The 14,305-nt window shown below is 36.9% G+C and overlaps 1 protein-coding gene across 3 annotated transcripts in view; it reads left to right on the top strand.

Moving 5' to 3' along the window:
• The window catches only part of ARL15 (ADP ribosylation factor like GTPase 15), a 287,229-nt gene that overhangs the window by 252,757 nt on the left and 20,167 nt on the right, over positions 1-14,305 (top strand). For 2 of the 3 annotated variants that reach the window (XM_067545615.1, XM_067545617.1), the window contains one exon: positions 1,758-5,202. The exons of the other annotated variant lie outside the window; for it this stretch is intronic. In XM_067545615.1, the coding sequence (XP_067401716.1) occupies positions 1,758-1,910 (153 nt within the window). In that variant the 3' untranslated portion in view covers positions 1,911-5,202. Of the gene's footprint in view, positions 1-1,757; positions 5,203-14,305 lie in introns of those variants that run through there. 3 annotated transcript variants of the gene reach the window in all.

The following is a 14,305-nucleotide window of genomic DNA, read 5'->3' as shown; positions in this document are numbered from 1 at the left end:
CAGATGTATGTCAATTAATAAAATTGCTACAGGCTTCTTTTATTCAGTTAGATTGCCAGGTAAACAAAAACAGTTGTAGGACATTTTGAAGAGAAGCAAGGAGAGTGTAAAGCTTGTTTAGTCTTCAGAATATTTACTTTACGAATACAGAGCCTAGTGCTATTGAGCTTCTGATCTCTGACTGGAGCCTCTGGTTACTACCACAATACAAATAAAAATAATGATTACTATCATTGTGCATGGTTATAGCTGTCTTATGAGAGTGGAAAGTTAATATTTCTTGCAGACACATTCCTCGGTACAAGAATGTTCAAACTAAACTTTGTAAGAGCTAAATATTTCAGTTGGTTTGTTGTTAATAGCAAACATTGATACATGTAATTACAGTTATACAAGATAAAATTCCATTTGACGTGTCAGACATTAGTAGGTTTTCTGGATCAGATATTGACTACGGAAAAAGTATGTTGGAATTTTCCTTGACAAACACAGCTTAATGAAATCCATTGATCAAAATAGTCTGAAAAACACCACCTATTGTACTTATTTTCTTTCTTAAAAAGACCACGGAATTAACTGAACCATTTTTTTTCTTCATACGTTATTTAAACCACGATGAGACTATTGTGTTTAAAAGAAGTAAAAGCCTCTCAGTGAGTTTGGGAAGAACAGCCAACATACACAGGTTTCCTTGCTTGTCTATAAATGTTTTCTGCTTTTGGGCAACATCTTCCCAAATATTTTCTTTCAAGTATGTTGATACTCTTAAAATTTGTCATTAAAAGTTGTATTGTATTTTTTCATGTCTCTTTGCTGCATGACTAGTATAGAAATACCACAATGAGATTTAATTTAGTCAAAAAGGTTCACAGCTTAAAAGGTATTATTCAATACCCCAGTGGTTTTCAATCTTTCTTCATTTGCGGACCCCTAAAAATTTTGGAATGGAGGTGTGGACCTCTTTGGAAATCTTAGACATAATCTGTGGATCCCCAGGAGTCTGCGGACCACAGGTTGAAAACCACTATTCTATATTAATAATACTAATATTGATATTAGTATTAATTATTATTTATTTTATTGTCCCTAGAATATACTAGGTGCTGAACAGAAGGACAGCATCTCTCATACTTAATACTACCTTGATCACATTAATATCTTAGCCTTCTCTGTATAACTACAAATGAGCCATCTAGTTGTGTAAGACATTTGCATCTAGCATTCTTTTGTTTGAGGATCCCAGGAAACCTCTACTGCAATTTACCATTGAATCAAGTACATAAATTTGGGGAATTTTTTGACAGTTAAATTTGTGTGTGTTATATATTTTGGTTGATCAGATAGTTACAGATGTTTACCAATAACAGTATGGTGCAGCATGTCATGAGGTTGATTTTAAAGTACAAGTCCAACTGTTTATAAAATTGCTTGCTGTGTTATTTTTCTGACTTTTTTGAACACTTGCTAAATATACTTTACTCTGTGCCTTAAGTACATATAATTCTCTCTGACCTCCTATGCTGCTAAATGTAGTGGTAAAAGAGTGGCTCGCAAAGCAGGTCACTCACCCCTGAAGAAAACACTTTCTGGTCACAACATATAACCTGTATCATAAAGAACAGCTGTGGACGTGATTCAAAAAAATGAGTGTCTTAGGTTTTGGGTTTTTTTCCCCACATTATATATTCTAAGAAACCGGATGTAACATGAAAGAAATATTATTAATTTTTCCTCTTTTGTGCTATTTTTAAAAATAGATCAAAAAATATTTTGAACTTGAACCACTTGCACGAGGAAAGCGCTGGATTCTTAAACCGTGCTCCCTGGATGATATGGAAGCAGTAAAAGACAGCTTCACCCTTCTGATCAATTTGCTAGAAGAGAGAGAGCTTGAGCCTTCAAGAATGTGAAGAGATAGAAAAGAGGACTGGTTCTCCAATCATCATCATTGTTTATTCTGCTCACAGCTTAATTATGATTTGGCATCAAGACTGCGTTATGGCTTACACTAAATATAAACTTTCATTTTAGTGCAGAAGATCTGTTTATTAAAATAAATGCTCTGTAAATTGGGTACATGATTATTCCAGTTAAGTTGTCTACACTACTGAAATATAGGGAGTTACTCTTTGTTTACCACTAATTCTGCTCACTGCATGTTTTCTTCCTGCATGATCATAAAAACCCCTTGATATAGAATTCTGCATACACAAAGTCAAAGGATGAAAAAATACCACCAACTACGTTTTCTGAAAAGTAATTGTGTCTTAAGAATTTGCAGACATTACTTTGTGTGTTAGTCTGTGGGGTAGCAAACAAATTATCTGGAAAGGATGGCCACTGAGAGCACCAGTAAATCATCTTACGAACGAGGACATGTCTTAATGCAAAGTCTAGTCTGAAATCTTACTGAACGAAAATACAAGTACCTTGCTGGTTGGCTACTATTTTAAATTGGAATTCTTAACCCTTTCAAAGACACAAGCAGTCAAGTTAGTGGGAGTTTCCTGAAGGGGAAATTAAGGCACAAACACAGCGTGTGCACGTATCCACGCTATGGATTGTCTTGAATCTAAAAAATAGCTTGCATAAAACTGCAGCTACAACCTATGTAGACAATACTTTTAAAATAAATGAAATAGTTTGGATAAAATTTAAAAATTACTTGTCTTTTTAAGAGACTATGGTTAAAGAGCAGCAAGAGTATATGTATTTTAACTCAGATGTGGATGCATGCTTTATAAATAGTATGGCGTTTGACATCTGAAATAAGGGATCTTCTATATCATTCACTCAAAATATTATCATCACGACTGTGCTCCTGCCTCCATACTATAGTTAAGGATCTTCCAGTATTTCTGTTATAAACTCCTATTTTCAGCCCTTTATAACATGCCTTCAGAAATTTGCTGTGGACTGAATGTTAGTAAAAAGTTTATTCATCAGAACCAAAGTTTTGAACAAATTTGGAAAAACAGTATTTAGTTCTAGGAATGTAATACTATTTCACCCCTTTGCCCCATCCACCCCAGGTTTGCAGGGTTTGCATGCCAGTTGGCAGTTTTAAAATTATATAAATCAGTTTGGTTTTCAAATAAGCTTCTCAGGTCATTGGTTCATAATAAAACCAGATGTCACAACAGGATGTAGACATCAGTAGATTATTGGTGCACACCTTGGATGTTGGGCCTCGTCCAGTCAGCTGCCCGCATGCACCAATTATCCTGCTTCATGCACATCCTGCAATGGCATATTGAGGGTATAGAAATCCATTTTAATTCTGTGTTTCATGTTTTGAAAAATCTTCTTAAACCAATTTTTCAGGGCTTTATGGAACATATCTTTTCATTCTGAAAGTTCAATTCTTTAAATTTATTAAAGTTTGTAACTAGTTTGAGGATAAGAGAAAATAGTGAGGAGCAGTGGATAAAAAGCCGTGTCTCTATTTGTAACGTATTCTTTGTTAAACTACCTGGTTTCTATAACTTTGACCTTTCAAATTTTCTTAAACTATTGGGATCACTTCTCCCCTCAGTTGTAAACTGCTTTCCTGAGGCCCATTTCCAAACAAGTGTGTGCCCTAATAGTTGCTACTTCAACTCACTTTCTATTATCAAAACTAAACGGGCTCCGGAGTGGCTCCTGATTTAATTGTGTAATAGAAACTGAGAGCTGAAAGTGGCCAGAGGGCTAGAATCTGCTGCCCAGAGAGCATCTGGACTCACTGACACTTTTCTCTTCCTCACTTCCCCAATTTTTGTATTTCTTACCCCTGTCCTGCCCCAAGGCACCTCTTGTGCAGATACCTAGGAACTTAAACTGTTTGTGTTACAGAAAAACAGAATTAGGAGCCAAAAACCAGCTCCCAACTCTCCTTGTATGAATAGGAAGCAGCCCAGCTGCTCCTCAGATACTGCTATGCACCTTGAGTGGGCTCCCTTTATCTGAACGAAGTATGAATTAGGATCTAGTTTAGAGCTTCCAATTCACTCTTTCAGGTAACATAAACAGTTTAAAGTTCCTAGGTGTCTGCAAAAGAAGCTGTTTGGAGGATGATACATTTTTTGTAATGATTTTCAATGTATATATTCTAGTAATCACACCATACTACAGGTTGAAACAATACCTAGTATCTGTTTAAGGATTTAAGACAGATACTTAACATTACTCTGAATGTAGTTCTTTTGTGGTTCTGTGTTTGCAAATGGATTATAATGGATCTGTAGATTTTAAATGTTTAAACATTTTCACCTTTTTTATGGAGGGATTAAAAAATTCACAGTAGTTCATATCACACTTTTTTGTCTAAAGTGTTCTTGAATATTAATACCGAATCTGTGAATACCACACAATTTTTATTCAAATAACCAGTCTCAGTTTCTGTTTTCTCTTCCTGTGCATTCGTCGTTTAGATGAAGTAAATTCAGTCACTAGGAACTAACTACTTTCCATGCAAGTTCATTAAAGAGTGAATATTGTCTTTTTTTTTTTTTTTTTTTTTTTTTTTTAAGATATTGTGGCTTAATGTTCTTTAGCCATCTGTTAAATTACTTTCTGGGTGTGTGTGTTTGTATGTGTGGATGTGCCCACACTAGGCAGCTTCTCAGACCTGTCTGTCTGCAGTGTTTCACTAGTCGGAATAAAAACATTATCAATCAGTATCCAACAACAGCTGTTTTTGACATGCTTCTGTCTGACGCCTCATGTTTTACAACTGTCCTCCTTTGTCTAGCAGTTCCGAGCTGGTCATCTTGTTACTTCCATGTTATGTCTTGTACTTGTACTTACAGAATTTGCAGTGCTTTTGGAAATCCCTGTTCGTGTTTTTGATATTCTTTCTTGCTGCATAATGTGCCATGTGTCTTAGTTTGCATATTCAAATATGCTGTACAAAAATCTGTGTTGTATTATTTCATTTAGTTTCTGGCATTCACTATATTTATAGAAGTTACAGATTTTTGTACCTTATTAGCTACTACAGTTGCCTTTTTGTAATGGCAATTAATTTATATTACAAAAGTTTGTATCTTTAATGTAGTTGCATATTGGTTGATAGTTAAATGCCATGTTATCCTGACTTTATACTAAAGATACATCATCTATACTTAGTAGGCAACTGCAAGACAAGAGGAACTTGTACTGTCTGATTTATACATGATTTCCACTATCAAAAAATGAAAATAAACGCTGAGTAGAATTGAAGTGGTAAACTTGAATCTTTTGGAAGCACACTTTTCACTACTTTGATACAGATAGTTCAAAACATTTACTTTTGGGTCAAAACAAATGTTTAATTATTTGGAATAATATGACACATCTGTGCATAACATAAATATTAAGTTGGTATTTCTAGCTGGTTTATTTTCTTAGTGGGTTATTTTGTTATTTCACAAATATTTTTGAAATAGATTGTAAAGTTATTGCAGGACTACAGATGGAAATAATTCCTATTAATACAATTATTTTAGGAGCTCAGACTGGGAGACAAACTTATGTAACTAAGTAAATATTGTAAATAGAACAGTGACATTACCACATGGTACATGTACCGAAGGTCCCCCTTAAAAAGTGTAAACACATAAACATGTTCAAAGGAGTGCAATGGAAGAAAAATAATTCCTCAGACAGTTTTGGACTCCAGTGCGACATTATCCTATCTTGTACTGTTTGAGTATACAAGATGCAAGCAAAGCAAAGCTGCTAAGCAACTGATTGAGATACAGCATTGGTCAGGCTAGCTGCACGTTCCTGGTTTGGTTTCCAAAGTAGGCAGTTATATCAAGATTAGGATGGAATTAAAAGATTTGAAAACTAATAGTATTTTCTTCATACTTTGATTTCGTATTCATAGATGAATGGAAATCTAATAATCATGCTTCGTTTAATAGAACTTTAAAGAATTTTCATTGGTTTATTAGCCCCTTGCCCTAATAGTACAAACAAATTAGAACATCTATGTGTCTGGAGTATAGGGTTAGCCATCCAAGTCACTACATTAACAATGGGGGAGGGAGAGAATGCTTTATCTCATGCAAAAATATAGAGTCCCTATCCCTCAACCACCACCTGAAGTTACACTGGCTCTTGAAAGGCAAATAGGGCCACAACACTCTGTCACATATGATAACAGAGGACATCATTTCCCTGCCCAACCTTGTAAACCACTACATGTAAAGTGAATAACTTCTATCTGTTGTACGGTTTGGTCTGAAGATCAGGCTAGGGTTTAGCTAACCATTCTGAGACTGTTAAGCTCTATTATGGGACTGTTAAGCTCTATTATGGCTACATGTAATATAAATTAAAATTATAACAATAAGAAAAGAAAAAAAAGCATAGTGTCCTGTGCTGTTATGGGTTCATAGAAGTTCATATAAAAATGTAACATCTTGTTTCTTGATATCTTTGCATGAGAATTATGCAAAAGCAATCTTCTTTGTTAAAATACGAATTTTCAGTGAGTAACAGTGATTGCCTCCACTTACTGTAACTCTTACAAATGCCCTTGCTTTTACACTCCAGAAGATGCAAATGAAAACACAAAATCCCTTTTCAAGTAAGTAAAGAGGGTGGCAATGGATGGGAGTGTTTTAATCATTTGGTTGGCAAGCTTAGTAATGTTTAAATCATAACCTCTTTAGAAATTCTAGTCAGCAAAGCAGCCACATGTTTGGAATATTTAGAAAACACTAAGTAGGAATTGAGGGGTGCAGAAGAGGAGTGATGTGTGGTGCATGTAAATAACTTGTTGCTACTATTTTGTAAGGAGGATCTTTGTAATTATAAGCCTAACAATTTATACATTAGGAAAATGTTTTCCTCAAGTAAAACTTCCCATTTCTAATTTCCTGAATCTTGCTCACCTACTAAAACACTGATACATGAATCCTGATCATTTTATATACATTTTGAGCATGACTCAGAGAAAATATTGCGTAATTAATTTGATTCCAGAACTTACAATATTAAAATGTATTGTGCATTACAAAAAAAACCCTAAAAAACTAACGACAAACAATTATCTTTACCCTTTTATATCAGCCTGTTTAAACTGGAAAAAACAGTAGTCCATCTCTATTACTATGGCACATAAATCTAATACATTACATTTGAACAGACAATGGAAAGAATGTGCATCTATTAAACAAAATAATATAAAGATCATACTGTGCCTTTCAAATTTGTTAGGAGGGATTTCAGTCATTTTAGAGGTGTATTTACCTTGAGATACCACACAAGACTGGTCTTATTTTTGTTAGTTATCAGTTGTTAGTAGGTGGAATGCTGAATCATGGAAATCCCAATAGAAGGATTCTTCAGTACCCTGCCTCATCACAAGGAGGATGCAGAATGGCAGAGTAGAGCAGCAGCATGACTTGCATACACAGCCATAAAAAACAGACCCAGATTTAAGGCTAATCACCCAGCAGAATAGCTAATATTTTAACAATGTGGCAGCTTTGCGAGGCTGACAGATGTTTCAGGATCAAAGAGGCTTTTTTTTTTTAAGTTTAATTTTATTGTAGGTGGCATTTTGGGACTGTCAATTTTGACATGGTTCTTTATAAAACAACAGTTCATGCTGTGAATTGGGATTGGCACTCTAAAAACACTCGTATAGAAATTAATCCAGCCATACTCTGTTAGCATTTACAAAACCAGCGTTTCTCACCAGTGGCATCCTAACTGCCTCACTTTTTGAGGACTCCAATCTGCCCTCCAATACCTAATGCCTGTCTCCTTGTTTTTCAGAACTAACTATTATCCTCACACACACACACACGTGATAGCTGCTATACACAAGATAGAAGTGAGTAGCACCATGGATCCAGGTAGAATGAGGCCCCAAAGTTAATTCTTGATCCCAACTTTAGGAAAATTGTGGTGCATTTTTCTAGTTTATGCTTTGAAAGGACAAATTTCTATTATTAACACAACTACGTCAGTGCTATTTTATTATAAAGTCCATGTATCCCACACAATGGTACCTCTACATGAGGACCCACCTGCATTTCAATATTTGAAGGGGACTGACCATATTGTTGTGATTGTAATATAGGCTGTTCAAAGCTACTGTATTTGTGGAATTGCTTTTCTCTTTAAGAATGTTTAAATGTACATGCAGTCCCTGCATTCCTTTTTGGTGTTGCAAAAAAAAAAAAGCTTGATAGACATTGACTGCTGAAAGGGTAAATCAACAGAATAACAATCTTTTTCTTAATCAACTATTACTAAAATACATTGCAGGCCAACCAGAAAGATGTGTTTCTCCTTGGTTTACATTTACTTGTCAATGTAAATTGAATGCTCTCTCCAAGGCCAGTGACACCAGTGCTAATTAAAACAGCTAATCATACTTTGGAAGTTAGAATGATATCTTCAGTACAAGCTGCACAGATGTAATTATGGAGGATAGTTCACTGTTTGCCTCATTACCTCTCTGAGCACGACCTATTGTTTACAGTAAATACAGTACCATAAACCTGGTAAAGTCATCAGATACATTAAAGGTATTAGGCACTTTTACCTCACATTCCTATCTATTAGCTTCCACAATTAGCATGATCCACAGCTGAAAAAATAATTGGAACTGTCAGTGATAAATGGGGTGAAATTGTCAACACAGGAAAGGGCAATATTTATAAGTGATTTTACAAACAAATGTTTATCAAAAGGTACTGGGATATTACTGTGGATTTTATTCATCAAGGTGCTCTAATTCCATTCATATATAAATGAAACTCGTTTAATACTGTTCAGTATAAAAGTAAACTAGTCAATATTTTAGTAGAAAGATTTTTATTCTTTGCTTTATATCCTTTTTTTATGATCATTACTGTGGAAGCTGAGTAACTAACATTCATTCGTAGAAGTCTGTGGCAGACCCAGAAATAATCCCAAATCCCCTAGCTCTGCATCCTGAGACTGAACTACAAGATTATCCCTCTTCTCTTCCTGCCCTGCATAGGCTGTGAAAATGGGATTTCTGAGCTTCCTGCAAGTAGTGGCTCCTTAGTGTGGGCTCAGCCTCTGAGATCAGGATCTGAATTCTTCCGGTGTTCAGGATGTATGGATCTGAGGTTTTGGTTCAGGCTCATCTCTCCTGAGACGTGATGGCAACATGAGAGCCTAATATAACGGATTGTAAAAAAGCTTCTTGCCTATTTTTAAAACTTGCTTTAACCTCAAAGAGCTTTAATATTGAGACCAAACTTCATGTGATCCTTTGGTGCGTTCATATATTATTATTAATCTATTGACCAGCCGCTAAAGAAATCACATACTGTGGTGGAGTACAAGAATCTTTTTGTTAGTTCTCTTATAAAGGCAGTAAGAAATGATCCCGCAGAGCTGAGGGGGTACGTGGTTTGTTGATCCCTGTTATGCGGGGGTAGTTCATGGGAGTTTCAGCCATTACTGTGTTGTTTTCACCTTTTCATGTCAGTCACATCAACCAGAACAGAAGAGAAGAAACTCTGCCTCACTTGAGATTGACTTTTTATTTTTTGAGATCCAGGTGGTGGCAATGCTCGGTGGGTTCAAGCAGATCATTTTTGGGAATTGTCTCATATTTTACCTGGCTACTTAAAGCTAGATCCATTGATGATAGATATTTTCAGGCCTGGTCTACACTGCTGCCGGAGGTTGATGGGAGATACGCATGTTGCATTAATGTAGCTTGCATATCTCCCGTCAATTTACTTACGCTGCCGTACTGTGGCATCTCCACTGCGCTGCATTGACGGGAGATGCCCTCTGGTCAACGCAGTCTTACTCCTTTTGGGAGGATGGATTAATCACGTCAACCGGAGAGCACTTCCGGGATTGAATGAGCTGGTCTCCACAGCCTTCTCCGTCAATCCCGCTGCATCAATCTGTGCAGCCTCAGCAGTGTAAACATACCTTCAGTTACTTCCTCTACTTGAATGTTCAGACCTATGGCCCTTCCTTTAATAAAAGGACTCTCAATATTAATGTCTTCACATACTATTGCCTTCTCTCTAATCATCTGTGGTAGGGGTGAGTGCTACAGGAGGAGGTGGCTAAGCAGCGCCAGATATGTCTGGATGACATTCAATTTATTTTTTATTCATTCATTTGTTGATGGGATATTTCACTTTGGAGTCATACCAGCTGTGTGTGGCCAGGAGACCGCTCTGAGCCACATGATGGGCGATAACTTAGTGATGGGCAATAAGGAATTTATCCTGACTAGCTAAAGTTAGACTTTTCAGGGACCTTTAATGCAATAATGGTGAAATCCTGGCCCTACTGAAGTCAATGGGAGTTCTGTCTCTGATTTTGGTGGGACCAGGACTTCACCCTAGATCCTTGGGTGCCGGTGTCTAACCCGAGGCCCTTGGTAGGATATGAGCAGATTCTCTATTCATTCCTGGCAAGGTAGTCTTTACCCAAAATGAAAAGTAGTGATGTAGGTTTACATTTATTGTCCAACACACTTCTTTGGCAGGAGAGCACCACAATGTTCAAAAGCAAGTTGGCATTCCAGTTCTTGTTCACCAGTTACCAAAGAGCAGCTGCATCTTCCCAACTGACAATAGATTTGGATCCAACTAATACTTAATATTGCTATACTAAAAAGTACTTGTCCCATACTCTAGGGTCATGTGTAAACAGTTATTATAAAAACTGATTATACTGATAGTGTTAGTAAACTCAACTTATGGCCTTAGAGGGGAGATAGTAGAATCAACCAGTCCCTCTCCCAAATGGTTGCTTAACTGGGACCAGTAGAGATGCCACACAACTCCCTCCAACAAAATTAACCAGCAGAAAATGAATAGATGTCCATGCCGTTTGCTCCATCCCTGAGAGGCGAGGACTAGGAACAAGTCTCAATATAATTGTTTATCATGCAATGGGCAGAGAATAAGCAACACTCCTGCCTAAAATGGCATCCTGGACATGAGAGGAGAGTGGGGACTCCAAATGACATTTAAACCGATCTCATTTTTAAAAATTCAAACTGAGTGAGTGAAGAGTGACCCACAAATGGGGTTCAGGGAGTAAGAGCACAAGGAGATGCTATTAGACTTGCTGGGCTGAGATCCTCAGTGCAGAAATGCAGAGTTTGGAGAGGTCAACCACCATCACAGATTCTACTGAAAAGACTGCTGAAAGGAAACAGCTGAAAAAATAGGTGCAACTGGGCCAGAGCAGAAGGAGCAGGCATCAACATGTATAACCCAAAGTAGTCTGAACAGCAGGCTGGGGTGTTTTTGTTTTTGTTTTTGCGGGATGGTCTGCTTGAGAAATTAATAGCATGTTCCTTGCCCTTTGCATAAAAAAAAAAAAAAAAGCACTAAGTGGATATAGACTGGATTTGCAAAGGGGGGTCACAGGGCAACTGCAGTGGATAGTTGACTTCAGCACAACAGGATAAGATGCTTGTGAAACACAGGCCACTATTCTAAATTACGAGTAATTCTGCAGTCCCACAGTGCAAGGAGAAAAAAAAAACCAACATATTCTCTGACATTAAGGAAATGTGGAAGGGGGGAAAATTTGCAATGGCTGTGTCTTCAAACTTGGCATACTAAGCTACTTTTTAATTTGAGTATTTTCCCAGATAGATGTAAATTTGGCAGGTGGTTAATACATTTGAATGTATTATCTGATATTCATATTTTGGAGGAGATCAAGAATATACAAATCCAAGCCCTTTGAATATGAGTGGATTCAAATTGATTCTAAATCAAGGAATCACCACATTCCAGTTGAGCATGCAAGTGAGGCAGCTAGAGCATATTGTAAAGGAGTGCAGGCTGAGACTCTGTGCCCTATATCCTCTCCCGGGGTGACCTTCTGTGAAATGTCTCCCAACTCTCTGGACGGTTAAGTTTGAATGAGAAACAGTTGGCTTACTGTCACCCTGTATAAGCTCAAAGCAGTGCTCATGGGTCGAAGGAAACGGTTGGAAGAACGTGCAAACAGTTTATTTAAGGGTGAGGTCCTTGCTCATATGACAGACCCATAACTTTATGTATTGTTCTGCTGATAAAGTTGATCTGTAAAATAGCATCTTTTTCAGTAGAACTGTTCCCTGTGTGTGTTCAGTCATGTATGCTCACTTTAGTGATTTAAAACCGTCCCTCCAATTACTTTAAACTTGTATTAGTAACTGTAGAGCCAATACAGCCAAAAGGGGTGGTCTGTATTCTAGTCCTCCCTGGGTATTGATTCCAATCTGGGTTAATAATGCTTAAAAGAGATTGTGGTGGGAAAAGTGATATAAAATCTTCTGCAACATTCCAAATATTCTCGTTTTTATTCCAAATACAAGTGGTTCAAATTTTCTAAGCTCTGAAATGCAGTGGGATATTGATATATTTGAATCCTATATTAAATGTAAATAGAAACAGCTTTTGGAGCATGTGAGACCAGTGCTGGCAAACTTGCCTCCCACAACACCTGTGTGGGGCTGGAAATATTATAGTTAACTTCATCTTTCATTGGAGGAGAAGGGGGAGGAGCCTGTGAAGAACCTTTTAGCCTGTGGAGAACCTTGAAAAGGTCGTTGGATGGAAAATAATTGTTAGAGATGAGTGTCTCGCTGGTGTTTCCCAAAGATCATGGGCTATATACAATGCAACTCCAGACACCCAAAGCTTTCAAAGGCAGTCCTCTAAGGCTAAAACTGCCACGTGCTCACTCTTCACTAGCTGTCTGAAGCTAAGCAGACAATGTGGCATCTGGTCAAAAGAAAGGTCTGTCAAGTAGTGTGAAATACAGTATGGTTTAATAGACAAAGGCCTGAACAATGGGGGCTCCTGAATTCTAATCTCAACTCTAACCCTGATTGCCTAGCTGACCCTAGCTTTCCTATGTATAATATGGATTTACTGCTGTTTACATAGATTATAAGACTCTTATGGTGATTAATTTATTAACCTTTGTAAAGTACTGTATAAATGCTAAAAGGTATCAGAATGCACACACAACCCTCTAGTGGCTTGGAGGCTCCTATCCCTTCTTCCATAGACAATTATAATCTGAAACCTTACATACCGGTCATTTTGCACACACACAGGCACCGCGTCTCCTGCAGAGACAGGTTGTTAGCGACCTGAATATCTATCAGCCTACTTTTTCTCTCAAAAAAAAATATTGGTAGCTAATATGGAAACTAAAATTCTCTTATTTCAGCCAATCAAGTTTCAGAAAACATATGATCTGTTTTAAATGTTGAAAACAGATCTTGTCATTAGGGGTAGACTAATTTTCAGCCAACCAAACCTGAAAGTGAATAATTTATGTGTAAATTAACTTTCTGATATTGCTACGAACTATGTAGCCTAACAAGACTCTTCCTCAAAATGCATTATTGCTAAACAACCAGCTCTTGACTCATCAACTCTCCTGGGGTTAACATAATGACAAATAATGTTGCTTCTTTTCATTGTAAGGTTCAGATCAACAAAGCCTGGAAAATGTCATACTTCATTTTGATGTTTTGAACAGTCCTACATTCCTCATTGGAACATCCCAAGACCAAGCCATTTAAAATAACAGGATTTTATGCAGCACCCTATTAAAATGAACATCATTCAATGCCAATGTGGCCTGATTTTAAATCTCTTTTTTAAAAAAAAAAATTGAAATCTGTTTAAGATCATTTCTTTTCACAATAAAAAAATAATTTTTCATGTGTTTGTATGAGTAGAATTATTACCTGTTCAATCAATGAGAGAGTGCATCTTATCTTAATAAATCATTTAGTCTGTCTTCATTATGGGAGGAAAAATACTAACTACTTTTTCTCAGTTACTATATTATCCTGCAATATCAAAATATGTACATGTAAGCTATACTCTGATATAAACTAAGTTGCTCAAAACTTCCTATTTAAAATTTTTATATTAGTTGAAAATTAAACTACCCTACATTTTTAATACATAATAAAAGAACCACAAACTGAATAATCTTCCCTTTTATAACAGCACTTTTACTCCAGTGCGGGATCCCAAAGTCCATTACAAGCAATGGGATGCAGCTGCCAATCTGTTCCACACATGACACAGATTTAGTGGGAGAGAGCAAAGAACACCTTCAAATTGTATCAAGTGATTTTAGGTAGGCAGAGTAGACTTAGCCAACTTAGAACATGGCCAGGATTTCAGAATACCATCTCTTCTATTTTCAAATGTTCCGTGAGCTCATTGATAACCACAAGTTGGTCAGATTTCAATTTCACATCTCATCCAAAGGACCTAAAGTAACTGGGTAGATGCCTAACTACTGAAGAGGAGGTGAGTGCTGCTCATCCATGCCAACCATTCTCCAT

This window comes from Emydura macquarii, unplaced genomic scaffold, assembly GCF_026122565.2.
Source record: "Emydura macquarii macquarii isolate MOO-44397 ecotype Brisbane River unplaced genomic scaffold, CSIRO-AGI_Emac_v2 contig_1045, whole genome shotgun sequence".
Lineage (NCBI taxonomy): Eukaryota > Metazoa > Chordata > Testudines > Chelidae > Emydura > Emydura macquarii.
This window is presented reverse-complemented; position numbering and strand designations above follow the sequence as displayed.